The sequence below is a fragment of the Pelobates fuscus genome, chromosome 3 (assembly GCF_036172605.1).
Source record: "Pelobates fuscus isolate aPelFus1 chromosome 3, aPelFus1.pri, whole genome shotgun sequence".
NCBI lineage: Eukaryota > Metazoa > Chordata > Amphibia > Anura > Pelobatidae > Pelobates > Pelobates fuscus.
In genome coordinates, this window is record NC_086319.1 from 358,561,049 (window position 1) to 358,579,358 (window position 18,310).

The 18,310-nt window shown below is 37.3% G+C and overlaps 1 protein-coding gene across 5 annotated transcripts in view; it reads right to left on the reverse strand.

The window, feature by feature from the left end:
- Positions 1-18,310, reverse strand: part of EVI5L (ecotropic viral integration site 5 like) — a 41,528-nt gene that overhangs the window by 9,708 nt on the left and 13,510 nt on the right. For 3 of the 5 annotated variants that reach the window (XM_063449252.1, XM_063449251.1, XM_063449250.1), the window contains exons 3-14: positions 13,535-13,700; positions 9,205-9,429; positions 8,507-8,581; positions 8,298-8,423; positions 7,151-7,294; positions 6,588-6,677; positions 4,323-4,420; positions 4,038-4,098; positions 2,948-3,001; positions 2,306-2,338; positions 1,436-1,576; positions 71-199 (exon numbers count right to left, since the gene is read on the reverse strand). In XM_063449252.1, the coding sequence (XP_063305322.1) occupies positions 71-199; positions 1,436-1,576; positions 2,306-2,338; positions 2,948-3,001; positions 4,038-4,098; positions 4,323-4,420; positions 6,588-6,677; positions 7,151-7,294; positions 8,298-8,423; positions 8,507-8,581; positions 9,205-9,429; positions 13,535-13,700 (1,342 nt within the window). The remainder of the gene's footprint in view (positions 1-70; positions 200-1,435; positions 1,577-2,305; positions 2,339-2,947; positions 3,002-4,037; positions 4,099-4,322; positions 4,421-6,587; positions 6,678-7,150; positions 7,295-8,297; positions 8,424-8,506; positions 8,582-9,204; positions 9,430-13,534; positions 13,701-18,310) is intronic. The other 2 variants (XM_063449254.1, XM_063449253.1) reach the window with 1 other exon arrangement.

An 18,310-nucleotide genomic window follows, 5' to 3' on the forward strand; every position in this document is an offset into this window, starting at 1 on the left:
ACATTTCAAGAAGCATCTTAATTACAAAAAAAATAATTAAAAAAAAAATAAGCTAGGAATAGCTTCATACCTTCTCTAGCTCCACCACCTTCTCCTGCATCTCTTTAAGGGCTCCCAGAGTCTCTGCTTCCCTGAGCCGCGACTGTTCAAGCTCAGATTCCAGATGATGCACCAGCTCCTCTGTTACCCGTGGGTCACTCTGTAAGATGGAGATGACTGAATAATAACCCCTGAATATTTTAAGTAACCTACCTTGAAGAGAAATTTGTACCTGGCTCTTTGAAAAGCCACTAAGGCTTCACAATAACTTGGACCTCTTTTGTGGAAGCAAAATATTAAAATTTAAAGAACGTTCTAGACTGTTTGCCTTTCACACAACTTGTTTCCCTTTTTCAGATGAACACGACATTTTCCCCACATTGGTATTACATTGATCAATAAATGAAACACAATGAAGGCTTACGTTAATTTTTTTAAAATAATATGAGGAATCTACATACAACAAAAATAAATTAAAGCAGCCTCTCCACGGACATGTGGGTGGTTAAATACTGAAAATACAAATATTTCCCAACATTATTAAAGGGTAAATCTGTGTCATGTCCAATCCAAATTTAGTTTTTTTTATTTGTCATTTTAGCAAAGTACATATATAAGAAAATTGATGAGCTGACAGTCGCATATCACTACCTAATATAGAGAGGCAAAATATTATTTCACCCAAAAAAAAACTGTATCTTACCATGTATCAAAATCTGTTTATAACCGGGAAAAAAACAAAACCTAAGTCGCAGCTTTGGTAATATTCTTAAATGACACAAAACACAGAGTTATAGAGAATTGAAAACTGAATTTCAAAATGTAGGTAAAAGAAGCAGATTCAGAAAAATTCTTCAACTCCGCTATAGTCACTGCTGAGCAATTTTTGCAATTCACAAAAATGTGGTGTTTGTCAAGACATTTTGAGGTTCTGATCAACCTTTAGTAAAACTGGATGTATCTCTTAAGGAAATGCTTAATTTTCAAGTTTAGTATGTTTCCATGAGAAAATATATTCAAATTCTTCCTTATGTGTATGCCAGCATATAACAATTTGCTTCTCTCCTTTGGTGGATTGACTGCATCAATGTAGAAGTTAGAATGGATCAGGAAATTAAATAATTAGTTGTGCAGGTTTTCCTGATATGCCCTGAACTCTATTCGAGTGAGGCAAAATAATTCCTATCTCAAATCAAAATATACAGAAAACAAAAACAGCAATATATTTAGCAGTAGACAGTAAAGTGCTCTATAGAGTTTACCATTTAATAAAAAAAACAAAAACAAAAAAAAAAACGGTTTTCATTTGTAATATTCATATGATGCTGAAATGATAAACTGTTCAGAATGGTGACAAACAGGACATTGCGTGAATAGTCTTTTCTGTCATCCATACCTGCTTGTCCTGTAACTGCCGGATAAGGCCTTGAGCGCTCTGCAGGTTCTCAGCAGCTGTGTAGTATTGTTGTTTAACCACAGCAAGCTCCCGCTTTATAACGTAGTTCTCTTCTGCCTCCTGGGCACGGGTCACCTGACCCTGTGTGAAGGGAAACCAGAAAACAAAATGGCATCCATCATTATTCCTCAAAAGGGAATTAGTCACCAACCATCCCTCACCAAATTTTGCTCATCAACTTGTAGATTCGTCTTTTCAGCCCAACAAAGTATCACAAAGGACAGATATATTTTCCTAGCTAGGTACTCTGAATAAAGAATGTTGCACAAATACATCTAATCTGAAAAGATACATGGAGAAAACAACTGAAGAGAGGACCTGCTCTACCTTTCACTCTCCTTAAATAAATGCCATGTTGCTTATTCCTTTCACCTCTCCTGATAGTCCCTGCTGCTAGAATCTAGCCAAGAGAAAGATGCATTTTAAGCCCCAGCAAGGCACAAGACTTCAGCAATCCCTCATATTGAAGTCCCTCACAGAATACACCATAGTTCGATATAATGCAGCTGTTTCCTTCTTATAAACTCCCCATGTATAATTTAGTGGGTTTGCACATCTTTTCTACCACTGTATTAATAAAAGGTGCACGTGGTTTAAGATATAAATGTCTTACCATGACTGCTGCATGGATAGCATATTCTTATGCACAATTCCCTGTATCCAAACAACCTAATCACACCCTTTTAATTTCGAATTTCATGCTCTTATATACATCATGCTTATTCCCAAACTAGTTTCCCCCCAAATATTTTCCAATCATCTGTATTTCTACGCAAGTGAAGGGAAAAAGGAAATGAGAGGTAACTGTACCTGTATCAGCCTGTCCGCTAAGGCCGCACTTTCCTATCAGATCGCAGACGATAGTCCACAGAGAACAGAAGAGAAAGGGAGAGGGGGAGGGGGGGGGGAGCCAAAGATGATGGAAATAAAGGTGGAAAGGAAGGAGAGATGAGCAAGAAACGGGATGAGAGAAAACACATGGGGAACAGGGAAAGAGGGATTGATAAAAGTGAAGGAAAGAAAAAAAGATTTGAGAAGAGGGAGAGAGAAAGAAAGAGGTAACCACCACCGCACTACAAGAAGCAGGACAGAGTTAGACAGCTGCAGATTCTTCTATAAACATCATTCTGCCCATTTATTATGAGCAACAACCAACATTCAACGTTCTAATTGAAAGGCATCACTAGAGGAGAATTAAAAATGGCCATCTTTAGACAAGTAGTTCATGGATGTTAGTATGAGATAATTTTGTTTTTGTAACCTTCCATGCTAAGAGTTAAGGGCATATTATGGGTAATTGGCACCAGATCCTTAAAAGTGCAGCCATGTTTAATGATCCAACAAGGAAAGATTAGGAAAAAAAAGAGGAATATGGCTTAACCATATTCTGTGTGGTAGGGATTAACAAATCTAGAAATGTTTCATGATGTTAGAATGACAGCAATTTCTTACCTTTTCTAGTGTTTCAATGCGCTGCTTTAAAAGTCTGTTTTCTGTCCGTAGCCGCTGCATTGTAAGAAGATAGATAAGAATTGTCCAATATTCAGACAGATAGCCATGTAAAGGAAACATGGGAGCACACAATTACATATATGTTAATACATCCAAACAGCAGTGTTCAGTGTCAAACTAGAGTGCCCCTTTAAAACAAACATTATGGGCTTCTTCATTTTAATTTTGGACAGTTTTAAAATCCAGTTGGACTTTGCAGGATTAAAATCCTGGGTTTCCCCACACGTGCTTGCAATATATTTGGTTTCCTGAGGTCCAGGTACATCCTACTGTTGCCCTGACAACTTTTATGATGTATTTAAGATGCCCCCAGTCTCTCCTGGTTGCTTAATTCCTCATGTTGGATAAGCAACAAATTTGCACCGAGGGGGGCGCCAGAAAGAGAGCTCTCAAGTGAAGCGCCACTTTTAGGCTGAAATACTGAAATAAATAACCGGGTGAACATTTAAATAAGAACATTGAACTGGAAACTGGGGTATGCCATTATAGGATGAGATCTCCAATCAAACAACACGATCTGGAAAACAAGAGGGTACAACCCAGGATTTTGTGTGGCTGGCTGGCAAATGTTTACCATTAAAAAATGTTAAGTTTAAATACCGTTTTGTCTACCTACAAAGGCAATTCTCTGACTCACTACATTCAGTCAAGGTTAAGGTTTGTGAATATCCTTAGCACTTCAAGTATATTAGAAAAATACCCCCCTTCATTCTCTCAGTAGAGATATAATCACTACAGAGTAGCAGGCTACCCAGCAGTGGTAGGAAAGACAAAGTACCATCTGGAAGCCTCCTGGTAGCCAGAGAGGGACTGACAGTGAAGTGGGATGGGTATGGATCCCAAGCCAGAAACTAGCCAACTTCATTCCCGCTAAAATAATTTAAAGTAAAATCTAGTCTCTGTATTGAGAAAACATATCATCAGATTCTACCTCAGTCTGTTAAGGTATATGGCTCGCTAGCCCTAATATTCTAGTTCATGTGTCTTGGTTCTAGGATATTCACCACAATCTGAAAATAGAAGAGCGCACCTTAATTTCAATTTGTTCCTCCATTTCTTTGCTTTTAATCGCAGCATATTCTTTTTCTAGCCTGTAGAAAGAAAAAAAAAAATCCAATATTTAAAAACAAACATAGTTTGAGCCACTGTTTTGGAAATCTGCCTCTCATTTCCATCTGCCACACTTTACCAACTCAATTCCTGAGAACATCTTTATTCGAAAACACATTTTAGAAAATGGAATAGTAAATGTATGTCAATTCTCCCGCTAATTTAGTTTGAACGGGTTTCCTCATAAAAAGGGAGTCATTCGTACCTTTTCATTTTCTTTGGGTTGTATTTGACTTGATAAGCTTTAAGAATCAGTTTGTCTGGACAGCTGTCAAACTGGTGTGGGATTACTTTCTGGAAATACTAAAAAAAAAAAAAATATTAAAGTCAAAACGAACATACATATTTATTCCATTCAAAAAACAAAAGTGCTCTGTAAAATAACATAACCTAAACTTTGTCAAAACCAAGGGAGCTCAAACTCTTTAAAATGTTTTCGGTTTGTTAATGCTAGTATTCTATATGGTCAATTAAAGGAAAAGTCGGGACTATTCGGTTTGTGTTTGATTGCGGAGTAATGACGTGCCCCATTTGAGCATGAACACAGACACTTATATGCAGATGAAAGAAAGAAATATCCTAGAGTAACGGTGCCCAAAAAGGTAGATCCCAGATGTTGTAAAACTACAACGCCCATGGAAACTGTAGTTTTAAAACACCTGGTGATCTACCTTTTGGGCAACCTAGAGTATAAGAATGGAACTAAGAACTGGCTCATGTAATCACCTAATTCTTCATTGACACCAAACACTGGGTAACCACAACCCTCTGTGGATTCAGGCCTGCAATAGAATATGTTAAGGCGATTTTGATCTCATCCTCTAAATAAATAAACCTTACTGTAATCAGGACCAATAACCTCTTTTAGAACCCAAAGACTAAGAAAAAAAACAGAAAAACCCCAACAACAACTTGTTCGTCCCACATGTTTCCATGGCTATTGACCCATTTTTAGTTCTTTACAACATTGAGGAGATTGTCGTGTACTAAAGTTCACACCACAAAAAGTTCTGTGTAAAAAGGATAAACCCTTTCTATCCAATATCAATCCAAAGATCAAGAATGCCAGCACATTGAACCCGTGTGTCTGCACACAATCAAGGAACCTTGCTCTGAAAAAGTACTGTATTTTGTCTTCTGCTGAATATCAATAGTATTCAGTCAGTGGAGTGATCCAATGTCACTGAGTCATTACTATAACAATAAAGCCAGTGTTTAAATAATACATATTGACAACAGAAAAAGAATTCATACACTGAGGCATTAAAGAGCACATACATACCCCTTCATAGCACATACACAAGACTTTTCATTGTGTTTTAGTGAATGTGAATTCCCACAAGGAAACTACTGTTTTAATCATTTAAGTGATAGACAGATAATGAATATATTCCATGGGTTAAAAGACACACAATTAGGTTTGATATAGAATTATATTAGATAGCCTCTGAAGTGGACCGGTTCTATACAAATGTACTGAAGGCAAATCTCCTTTAACCCCTTAAGGACACATGACGTGTGACATGTCATGATTCCCTTTTATTCCAGAAGTTTGGTCCTTAAGGGGTTAACCTATACATCATGCTAGGAAAATGTAAAGAAAAATTACAGATTTCAAGATACAAATTCCTGAAGTTTACTTCCTACTTGATTAGTGGGCATGTATTTCATTGTAATGCGACACAAGACATCCCATCATGCAAGGCTCACAGTCTAGTGAAAGGTGTCGAGAGATCCTTGACTTGGCATTGTGGAAGGAAATACATGCACATAGACCCATTGCAAGTGAGCGATAGTGAATTAGTTTGAAAGGCTTTCCTATTGTAATAGCAGAAAAGACTGCCTAAGCATTTAAAGGAACACTGTAGGCACCATACCACTTCAACGGATTGGAGTCCATGGACACCAGGTCTGGCATCACTACTACTCTGTTTACTCATCATTTAGCAGAGATTTTGATCAGCCTGGAGGACAGCCTCCAATAGCATGGCAGACGCAGAGCTATGCTTATACCTTGCGGTATGCCAACTCATACCAGGGATTGGGCCAGTGATTGCCATAGAGATTAGCTGATGCACTCAGTCTGTCACTGCCCACTACCCTTTGCATAGTCTGAAGTGGAGCAAGCTTCATCTCTGCAATTTAATCAATGGATGCCAGGCTGCAGGTGACCAAGAATCTCTACTAATGAGTGAGCGACAATTTAGTAGTGATGTAGGACCGGGCAGCCATGGACTCCAGGCTCCATAATCACTTAAATTTCTTGAAGTGGGTATTATGGGATGCCAGACTCTATAATGTAAGAATAAAAAGCTTAATTCAGACAAGCAACTATATAATTACCCTCTTTCTTGTGAATTTACAACAAACAAAATCACTTAAGTAAGGATAATAAAAAACAAAACAATGACTTATAACGTTTTTCAATCTTTCCACTGCTTATCAGGGCAATGAATGAAAGGAAGTTTACCTGGGACATGCCCTCCATGTCTAACTGCATAAGTTCAGTTTGGTTCACGGTAAGCAGTGCCATACCAACACGAAATATGACCTCCAACCCCTAAAACAAAAACAAAAAAAGTCACTACAAGTAAGACAGATCTTATTGCAGAATAAGCATTTGCTGCCCACAGTGAACACAGTATTTCAGGATAATGTAGTTCATTGGATCCTATTCGTTTTCTAGGAAATAATAGAGGAGCAGAATGAGAGCAAAATCTGTTTAAATGCAGGGTCCATTTGGTACACAGTGAAGCAAAGTTGCAAAGTTCCTGAAAGCTTAAGAAGAGGGATACACAGCCACCTCCTTGATATCACATTGCAGTTTAACATAATATTGGGGAGAAGCATTGTTTATTTTATGAATGTAACTTCTAATTAATAGTTTGCCACATTAGCAGCAGTATTCCTGATATGTTCAGCTGACAGCTCTGGTAATAAACCGGACACTTACATTTGTAAGACAAATGGGATAAATGACCCATAACACATCCATCAAAGCTGTTCACCAAGTTTAATAAATTGGTCACTCACCTCATATATGAAAATATCAAAAACACGGGTGGCCACAGGCAGAGGGAACGTAGTGAGGAACAAGGTTAGAAACCAGGAAGAGGCATACATAGAGGTATGGAAGCAGTGGGAGCGAAAGTGAAGGTTTAATTCAGGAAGTTGGTCCTGAAATTGAAAGAAAGAAAAAAAAAAAATACATGTTTACCAAAACAAAAAAAACAAAACAAAAACCACAAAATAGTAACATTATTCACTCCTGTAGAGATTTACTCAGGGCTTCATTAGCATTAAATATGGACTAGTTCTTTGTTTAAATAATGCTTAACGTTCTACTTAATACTTCCCACCCACTTTTATTTATCATACCTAGCATTTTATCTATTCTCTGTATCAAGTTTTAGCACTACTTACTAGATCTCAAAGGTATATGATTTGCTAGAATATTTCCAGAAATGAGCTACCAAATGCCATAGCTTCAGAAAAAAACAAAAAACAACCACAGAGGCTACGAATAATGGACATGTTTCATAACAGGGTGGATTTGAATTTAAAATCAATTCACTAATGTTTGAGAACAGCTTAAATTAAAGGTGTTCATTGTTTGTAAATAGATTTACAGAAGAACAATGGTATTAAAGTCTTTATATGTTTATTTTAAAATCTTTTTTTTTTTTTTTTTGATTAAAACATTTGCAAGTTACCTCTGCAGAATTAACTTGGATTAATGGAATTCATTTACCAAATATGTAAACATTGCATAGACAGGCTCATGCTACAGCTGAAAACCATTTGGACATGAATGCATCTAAAATAGAAAAACATTTTTTACATATATATTCCTAAAAAAGAATTTTAGTGAATGAAATTTAATTTAAATATATATATATATGTTTTTTAATTTAAAAAAACCATTTGTATCCACCCTACTTCACACACAGTGACAGTAGTACCATTATCCATGAATAGCAGAGCTTTTCGAAGTATAGGCTTAGAGCATGTGTGAACATAAGTGCATGGAGGTCTGCGCTTAATTTTAGAAGCGGTTGGGAAAACATGCTCGAACAGTAGGAAGGAAATGTAGCCCTAGGATTATGGAGCAAAAATATAGTCCACTGTAAAACGGCATCTGAGTGTACAATAAGATATGATCAATATAATTACAGCATACCTGCAACATGTACTCCAGCTGGTATATACACAGGCCCAGCTCAGCCATGCTCGGTTTGAAGAGTTCCCTCAGTCGGTACTCTTGCATGAGCCGAACAAACACACAGAAGGCCTCCTCTTCTGGCATCTACATGAGGACAGAAAACAAATAAGGAAGAAATTACACAAAACAAAACAGAAGTGAACCAGATGTACCAGAAAATACCTCACCTGCATTAGAAGTAGGCCCACGATGAAGGCACTGCCCTGACAGTATCCTACTTCTCGGTCTATTAAAGAATATGCCTAGTAGGAAAGAAAAACAAACAAACAAAAAAATTTAAAAAAGGTCTTGCACACCCACTTTCAATCTATTCAGTTAATTGCTGCTCCACATCAGAACAGCATTAGCATAGCCTAACCATGTGTATGATGACAACATTTTTGTCGTGTTACTACATAACTCCTTAAACAGACAACTTATATCCCATTTTGTTCTCTCTCACTATATATCTGGGAAAGTTTCAAATAGGTTTATATAACCTAAATCCATTCTTATTTTCTGCTTCAATATCCCTTCCCATTCCCAAACAAATTGCCGCAAGACTGTGCACACTAACCATTTCTACTAAGTACCCATTTACCAGCAGAGGGCATCTGTTGAGAGATGGCTGCTGAGGTAGCATGTTAAGAGGTGAAACTCGTATAGCTTTTCTCCAATTGTATATTTTCTCATACCTGCCACTTTTTATGTTTAGTACATGACATTATTAATTAATTTAAAGCATCACCGCTTTGGACATGGACTTCATTTCAAGTGCAGTCTTCTTTTTTACAGACAAGTCTCAAGTATAGCTGTGCAGAAATAATTTGCAACCTTCAGGTCCTTTTCCGTATAAAAATAAGTGATACCCTTCCAACGTGCTTACCTTCATCACATTGAACAATCCCTCTTGCCCCATACTGTCCTGTCCTCTGAAAAAGTCATGCTCGGGGTAGGTCCGTGCAATATCTCTGCGGATGAGCTTTTCACAAGGAGAAGACATTCTCAGGAGATCTGCATACTGCTTCTTCACGGGCATGTCTGATGCGTTACACAGCATCTGCCATACCATGGCCCTAAAGTGATATGGGATACCTTTTCGAATCAACTCCTGCAGAGAGGAGAAATGTCACACACAAAAAAAGTGCAATTTAAAATGTGAAGTGCAACCTTTGCCATGATGAAAATATTTGTATTTTATTTTTTACACTGACACACGTGTTCACAGTAAACAGTGCTCACAGAATGAAAAAAATAAAAAAATATTATTATATTATTTATTTCAAGTAGAGATTGTAGCCGTATTAGTCCAGTGATGTAGATGTAAAAAACAGATACAATTTGTATCTTGTAATACCTTTTTTATTGGACTAACAGAATTTTTTAATGACAAGCTTTCGGGAGAAACCCCCTTTCTCAAGTCTGAAGCATTTCTGAGCAAGACGACACATAGAATTCAAAGTGTCGAGTTGTGATATAGGGGTTAAAGCTACTTGAGTGCAGATAAGACACAGGTTTGTTAGAAAATACACCATTTTTGCAGAGGGTCATAAATATCTTTCTTAAGAGCAGAGTGAGGGGGGAGAGGGAGAAGAAAAACAGACAGTGCAGAAGATGGTACACTTTATACATACACACACACACACACAAATATGTATATGCGAACGCATAAACACATGTACATATACATAATCACATACATACATGCACATGAACTCATATACACAAATATAATGCACAGTCACATATATAAACATACATGCATAAGAGTATTGGAAAGCATAGATCTATACATAGTACTTTGTATATTGATATAATAAACATGTCATTGGAATGCAATTTAAAATGTATATATAATTATATATAATATATATAATACCTTGTTGGAAGTGCACTCACAGGACTCAAATACTGTTGCCAAAAATGTGCCATTTATTCAAGCTTCAAAAGTTGATTACATAGTGTCGACGTTTCAGTCCACTAGGGACTTTTCAAGAATAGAGGACTAATAATTGATTTGGGTTTCCTGTCCCACTACCAACACTTTATATGAACACTCCCCCAGCATTATCTTACTGTTCTGTCATATGTATCAACATTTTAAATTGCATTCCAATGACATGTTTATTACCGTATATACTCGAGTATAAGCCGAGTTTTTCAGCACATTTTTTGTGCTGAAAAACCCCAACTCGGCTTATACTCGAGTCAATAGTCTGTATTATGGCAATTTGCATTGCCATAATACAGACTGGGGCTGGCAGAGCTGTACTTACCTTTCTTGCAGCTCCTGTCAGCTCCCTTCTCCTCTGTGCCGTCCGTTCAGCACCTCGGTCAGCTCCCAGTGTAAATCTCGCGAGAGCCGCGGCTCTCGCGAGATTTACACTGGGAGCTGACAGAAGAGCTGCACGGACGGCGCAGAGGAGGAGAAGAGAGCTGATAAGAGCTGCAGGAAAGGTAAGTACAGCTCTGACAGCCCCCTTCTCCCCCCACTGAACTGCCAATGCTGGACCACCAGGGAAGGAGCCCCCTCCCTGCCATGAATCAAGCAGGGAGGGGTGACGAAAAAAAAAACGAATAATAATAAAATAAAAAAGTTAATTAAATTAAATAATAAGAAATAATAAATAAAAAAAATTAAAATATATTTTTTAAAAAAATAATAAAATTGCCCACCCCCCACCAAGGCTCTTCAACACACACACACACACTGCATTCATACACACACTGCATTCATACACACACTGCATTCATACACACACTGCATTCATACACACACTGCACTCATACACACTGCACTCATACACACTGCACTCATACACACTGCACTCATACACACTGCACTCATACACACTGCACTCATACACACTGCACTCATACACACTGCACTCATACACACTGCACTCATACACACTGCACTCATACACACTGCACTCATACACACTGCACTCATACACACTGCACTCATACACACTGCACTCATACACACTGCACTCATACACACTGCACTCATACACACTGCACTCATACACACTGCACTCATACACACACTGCACTCATACACACACTGCACTCATACACACACTGCACTCATACACACACTGCACTCATACACACACTGCACTCATACACACACTGCACTCATACACACTGCACTCATACACACTGCACTCATACACACACTGCATTCATACACACACTGCATTCATACACACACTGCATTCATACACACACTGCATTCATACACACTGCACTCATACACACTGCACTCATACACACTGCACTACTACACACACTGCACTACTACACACACGCTGCACTCATATACACACGCTGCACTCATATACACACACTGTAAATAAATATTCAATTCATATATTTTTTTAGGATCTAATTTTATTTAGAAATTTACCAGTAGCCGCTGCATTTCCCACCCTAGTCTTATACTCGAGTCAATAGGTTTTCCCAGTTTTTTGGGGTAAAATTAGGGGCCTCGGCTTATATTCGGGTCGGCTTATACTCGAGTATATACGGTATATCAATATACAAAGTACTATGTATAGACCTATGCTTTCCAATACTCGTATGCATGTATGTTTATATATGTGATACACATACACACACACACACACACACACACTTTATATAAACAGTAAAGAGACAACTTGTACAACACGGTGTAAGCAGCCACAATGTTTACGTGCAATTTTATATAGACAGGAATAGGACTTCAAAGTGGGTGGCAGTTTGACACATTGTTGCGTGAAACTCCATAGATACCAAGCCCTCTGGCGTAGCACCAATGTAATGCATATCCCAACATGCTCACATTAGTGTTCAACAGCCAGAAAACCCCTGGATGTTCTATCAATACCAGGGGAATTTATACTTACAAGCAGTTTGGGAAAGTCATCATCAGCATGTTTGTCAATGCAAGAGTGTTTTGGCTTGCCCTGAAGAATGGCATCTCATAGATACTATCATGGTATTTGCTAAAGTGAGAATTCAAAGTGAAATTCAAATGGAAGGCCAAAACAGCCAAACTAGAAAAAAAGTCACTTCTACTTCGCCCATAAATTTGGAATTCACTTCCTGTGCCAACAAGTTGCTGGAAGATGAAAATGCTCCACTATGAAAACTACCAAGTGACGCATGAGAATAAGAAATACTGTTTGAAACAACTGACAGGTGAGCGATCACTACTAGTAGCAAACACAGTCATTTGCTGCACTGTGCAATATATTGGAGGTCTACACAGATCAATAATAATAAAAAGTGTAATCAGAGCTAATTCATGGTGTTGCATGTAAAAAGGCATGTACATGAATGAAGACAACAAATGTTAGTAAATCATAGCAAGATATCTTCTTCACAGAGTACTACGGGTCAGGTCCATATTAAAGCTCTGAAAACACTCTACTGTAGCCTGCTGCATGACCCAATTTCAGCATCACAGCCGCACAGTCTCAGAGACGAATATCTGGAGGTTTAAATGACCTTGCAGAGGAAAAGAGTCGCTATACATGGGTATAGCAAAACAATTGTATGTATGATGCATTAAAACAATGATACTTGTAGCTAGAGCCAGGATTCCAGCTATGATGAAGCTCTGCAGTATATTGTGTAATTCTCTGCAATGCATGGTGTGACCTGTTCCTCTCAGGATTAGCAGGGGGCACACAGACAACAAATCACAACTGTGCAGGCTAATGAAGGGTTATGTAACCCAGTTCCTGATCAATAAAGTGAAGTTTGGAAGACTTAGCAATGGTGTACGGAATCTTTAGAGATATTGATGTTTGACGAATGGATGATTTATGTTCTTCTTTGTGATATAATTATTAGATTATCTCTCCGCTTTCTGGAAGTGTGAGTTTATTTCAAAAGGGAAGCAAGAAACCATGAATACTGCCACAAGAAAACAGTATATATGAAAAGCAGGTAATCGTACTGACCATGTTTTAACAAATTGCACAAGGTAGAAGTTAAATGTGATATGAAACACACTCTCCAGAACATCCTTTAAAATGTAAGAGATTTCAGTGTATTTTGACGTATAACAAATTCTAAATGTTTCTGAAGTTACTTTACTTCATTACAATGCAGTGTGAGGAAAAGGGTTGATAGTCTGCATAATGGCGTGTTGTCATATGACGTTCAGTTCTGAAAAACACAAGATTTTCACAATCCAGAGACCATAGGTTTTTGTTAAATACCTTCAGGAGCTTCTCTTTCCTCCTTGTCCATTCCTCCCAGTGAGTAACAATGCGCCCCCACAGTTCCCAGCTGTCCTGGTCCAGAGGTGGTGGTCCCGGGGAGGTGACACTGGTCCTGCAGGATCCTGTAACACTGCGCAATGACTTAGAATCTGCTTCTAGGAGCCTGTGAGAAGAAAGGACACACAATGTGTTTGCGTACTATAATGCCTATTGTTAGTAGTGAGATCAGTAAAGAATGTCACATTTAAAGAAAATCCTAGCAGCTGATTTACTCAAAAATATCTAGGTAATATTCTATTTAGGAAATGCTAATAAAGTAATACATCAAAACGTAAATCATAAACAATTTTAAATGAACATGCCACTATACTATAATATGATACCAAAAGTACTCCGACACCATCCCAGGGATGTAGTGAAAACCTAAAGTAGTTGTCCAATCTCCTCCTTTAGGAGAATCCGGATAGCTCAACAAAGCTAAACAAGGCCATGCGACTCTAAGCTCACTGACCGAAAGTATCAATGGAGCGCTCTCTCTCAAACAATGGGCAAAGTCCTGGATCGGCCATGTTTTATTTGGCTTTTCCTGCAGAAGTAGACTGGATGGTCACCAAGATAAGTTTTTAGGGCACTCCTGGCACCATAAACATTATAACAAGCTGTAGTGCTTATGGTGCTTTCAGTGTTCATTTAAAACCAGGTTATATAAAATACATTTAAAAAAATTGCAAATTAAAACAGGCTATGATAGCTGCCCTTTAGGAGTAAAAAAAAAAAAACAACAAAAAAAAAACCATGCTCCAACAGAACTAGACAATTTGCATAAAAAATATCTAAAAGGAAACACTAGGGAATTAATACATTAATAAGCTACATAAAGTAATATTGTGACCATATAAACAGAACACAAAGAACAAATCTGAAATAAAATGGCTGTAAAAAAACAAAACAAAAACAAAATAAAATAAAAATACATCACTTTAAATGACTAAAACAGATACTGGGGAAATCAATAACCCAAAGCCAAACCAGTTTACCAGGTTTGTTTGTTTTTTTAAATAAAAGAAACCATTTATTTCTGACACTTTAACAAGTGAGTGGGAACAAAGGACCTTGCTCTTCATCTTTAATACAGACATTACACATACCAGGGCTGTGTAATCTGGAGAGAAAAAAAAAGTATCACAAAGGCTTTAAAATATATTGCTATTACAATTCTCAAAGATATTATTTATTTGTACATTTTCCATTATTAAATTTGCTGGTTTACTAATTTATTGACTTTTTGTTTGTTTTTGAGATGTGATTGCAAGTGGCATTCAATATAAAAGAGCAGGCAATTCATATTTTGTGGGAATGGAGAGATAAACGAGTAGAGCCAGTGCAGAGGCAACAAAGAGTGACTACAGCAAAAAAAAAAATTAAAAAAAAATTCTAGGTTCATATCGTAAACAAAAATGCACAACTGTAACACACTGTCCCATTTCTTAAAATGAAATCGTACGAATACAAAATACAAAAAAAGAAGGTGCTCACTATATACTCCAATAAAAAGGCAGCAGGCAGTCTTCAAAAGGATTCCCCCAAACCTTGTGAACAAGTGGAAGTAAATCGGAAAAATATAGATAGCCGCGCCTAGATAGATTATAACCCTTTTGTGGAATCACATAAGATACATATGTCAATAGAATTCTCTGTTCGAGTTAGACACTGTCAAGTATCTCAAAAATAAACAGAAAAATAATAGTGCAACATGTATTATTTTGGAAACACAAAATATAATCTTGGCACATTATATTTTACTTTTATGTAATAATACACGTTGTACTAATCTATGCGCGGCTATCTATATTTTTCCAATTTAACATTAAATTGTTTTTTTCCCCACCCCTTTTTTTATAGAGCAGTAAAATAAGCACAATTAGCATCATTTTCTAACAAGATCTCTTTTTTTGCTAGAAGCACAAATTTTGTGAAACAATGCACCTTTAATCTGACATAGATGCATGCGCACACCAGCATCCATACATTATAACAAAATAAATACACTGCTTTTGAAGAGATATAGATATATATATATATATATATATATATATATATATATATATCCACAATTTATTCTGCAAAAACAGTGTAACATAACATTGTCCTGTTAATGGTTTACTTTTCTAAACAGATACAAATAAGTTTGTTCATGATACTAAGAAAGGTAGAGAACAAGGGAAATGTACATTTTCGTACCAAACAGTTAAGCAGGAAATTTAACGGAGATTACAAATATTTCCAGTTTGACAACTTTCAACCAAAATTAAAATTTTGTTTTGGTTTCCTGATAAACCCCTTAAACAGTCCTGGTAAATCTTTGAAACTCTAAATCTCTCACATATATTTCCCAATGCAATTTACCAAATACACATCAGTGAAAGGTGATACATTGACAAGCAACCTGCAGAATACCACTTATAGTCTACTACTATATATAGACATTTTCAACGTTCAGTGAATTGGTGTTCTAAGATTATACAGTTGGTCTAACATTCCTCAGAATATTTGGACACCTGTTCTCTCAGGTGACAGGTTGACGTTAAAGCTGCTGTTACTTCCCTATTACAAATACTCCCATTTCACTGAAATTCCAACCCAGTTAAAATATATACAGAAACAAAAAAGGAACAGCAATTTTCCTCTACTTGAAAAAAATGTCAAGCTTGTATTTTATAACAGCTGTCACGACTGTAGGGAAATTAACCTTTTTCTATGGAGGGTCTCACAGGATCCTCCATAGACCTCAAAGCTGTACTCTCGCGCATGTGTTAAAGTACAGTGCTGATATTGGCTCTTGGCAGATTAAGTGCCAAGAGCTGAAAAAGCGCCTGAGTTTTGTCCTGCCTAGGGCAGCACAAAACCAGGATACACCACTGGCTAGAGCAGGGATGTCGAACATGCGGCCCCCCAGATGTTGCTGAACTACAACTCTCATGATTCCCTGGCTATCTGTTTCATTGAAATAATCATGGGAGTTGTAGTTCAGCAACATCTGGGGGGCCACATGTTCGACATACCTGGGCTAGAGGGATCATACAGCCAGCCAGCCAATAGGTCTGAAGACTCTGTGAGCTAAACAAATTATAAGAGCTTCCAAATCACACACAGAAGAGAAAATAGCACAGTCAATAAAAAAAAAAGGGGACAAAACATCTTTTAGATACATAAATGAGAAAAGGAAAGTAAAACAAGGATTAGTTAGATTAAAAACAAAAGAAGGGAGGTATGTAGAAGATAAAGGTCTATTTTTGTTCAGTATTTACAGATGAAAAAGAAGGAAAGGGGCCTCAGTTAGGAAAAAGGACAAATTAATAATTTGTTACACGTGAGTTTACAGAGGAAGAGGTTCTATTTCAACTGTCAAAAGTAAAGACAAATAAAGTCAATGGGACTTGATGGAATACACCCAAAGTTATTAAAATAGCTTAGTGGTGTACTAACAAAACCATTAACAGATTTAACCAATCATTGATAACAGGAGTAGACCCAGAAGATTGGAAGTTAGCGAATGTTGTGCCCATTCACAAGAAAGGTAATAGGGAGGAGTCGGGCAACTATAGGCCAGTAAGCCTTACTTCAGTAGTGGGGAAAGTGATTGAAACCATGTTAAAGGAAAATTACACGGATTTCAAGATCAGAGGCAACATGGATTTACTTCAGGGAGATCATGCCAAACTAATCTTATTATTTTTTTTTTTATTGGGTAACTAAAATAATAGATCAGGGTGGTGCAGTAGACATTGCTTACCAAGATTTTAGTAAGGCTTTTGACACTGTTGCACATAGAAGGCTTATCAATAAACTGCAATCTTTAAGTTTGGATTTCAATATTGTTGAATGGGTAAGGCAGTGGCTGAGTGACAGGCAACAGAGGGTTGTAGTCAATGGAGTATATTCAAAGCATGGTCTTGTTACCAGTGGGGTACCTCAGGGATCTGGACTTGGACCCATTCTCTTTATTATTTTTACAAGGGATATTGCAGAAGGTCTTGATGGGAAGGTATGTCTTTTTGCTGATGATACTAAGATATGCAACAGGGTTATTCCATGAGGGATAAGCCAAATGGCAAATGATTTAGGTAAACTAGAAAAATGGTCAGAGTTGTGGCAACTGGCATTTAATGTGGATAAGTGCAAGTTAATGAATCTTGGATGTAAAAACCCAAGGGCAGAGTACAGAATATTTGATAGAGTCCTAACATCAACATCCGAGGAAAGGGATTTAGGGGTGATTATTTCTGATGACTTAAAGGTAGGCAGACAATGTAATAGAGCAGCAGGAAATGCTAGCAGAATGCTTGGTTGTATAGGGAGAGGTATTAGCAGTAGAAAGAGGGAAGTGCTCATGTCATTGTACAGAACACTGGTGAGACCTCACTTGGAGTATTGTACGCAGTACTGGAGACCGTATCTCCAGAAGGATATTGATACCTTAGAGAGAGTTCAGAGAAGGGCTACTAAACTGGTTCACGGATTGCAGGATAAAACTTACCAGGAAAGGTTAAAGGATCTTAACATGTATAGCTTGGAGGTAAGACGAGACAGGGGAGATATGATGGGAACATTTAAATACATAAAGGGAATCAACACAGTAAAGGAGGAGACTATATTTAAAAGAAGAAAAACTACCACAACAAGAGGACAGAGTTTAAATTAGAGGGACAAAGGTTTAAAAATAATATCAGGAAGTATTACTTTACTGAGAGGGTAGTGGATGCATAGAATAGC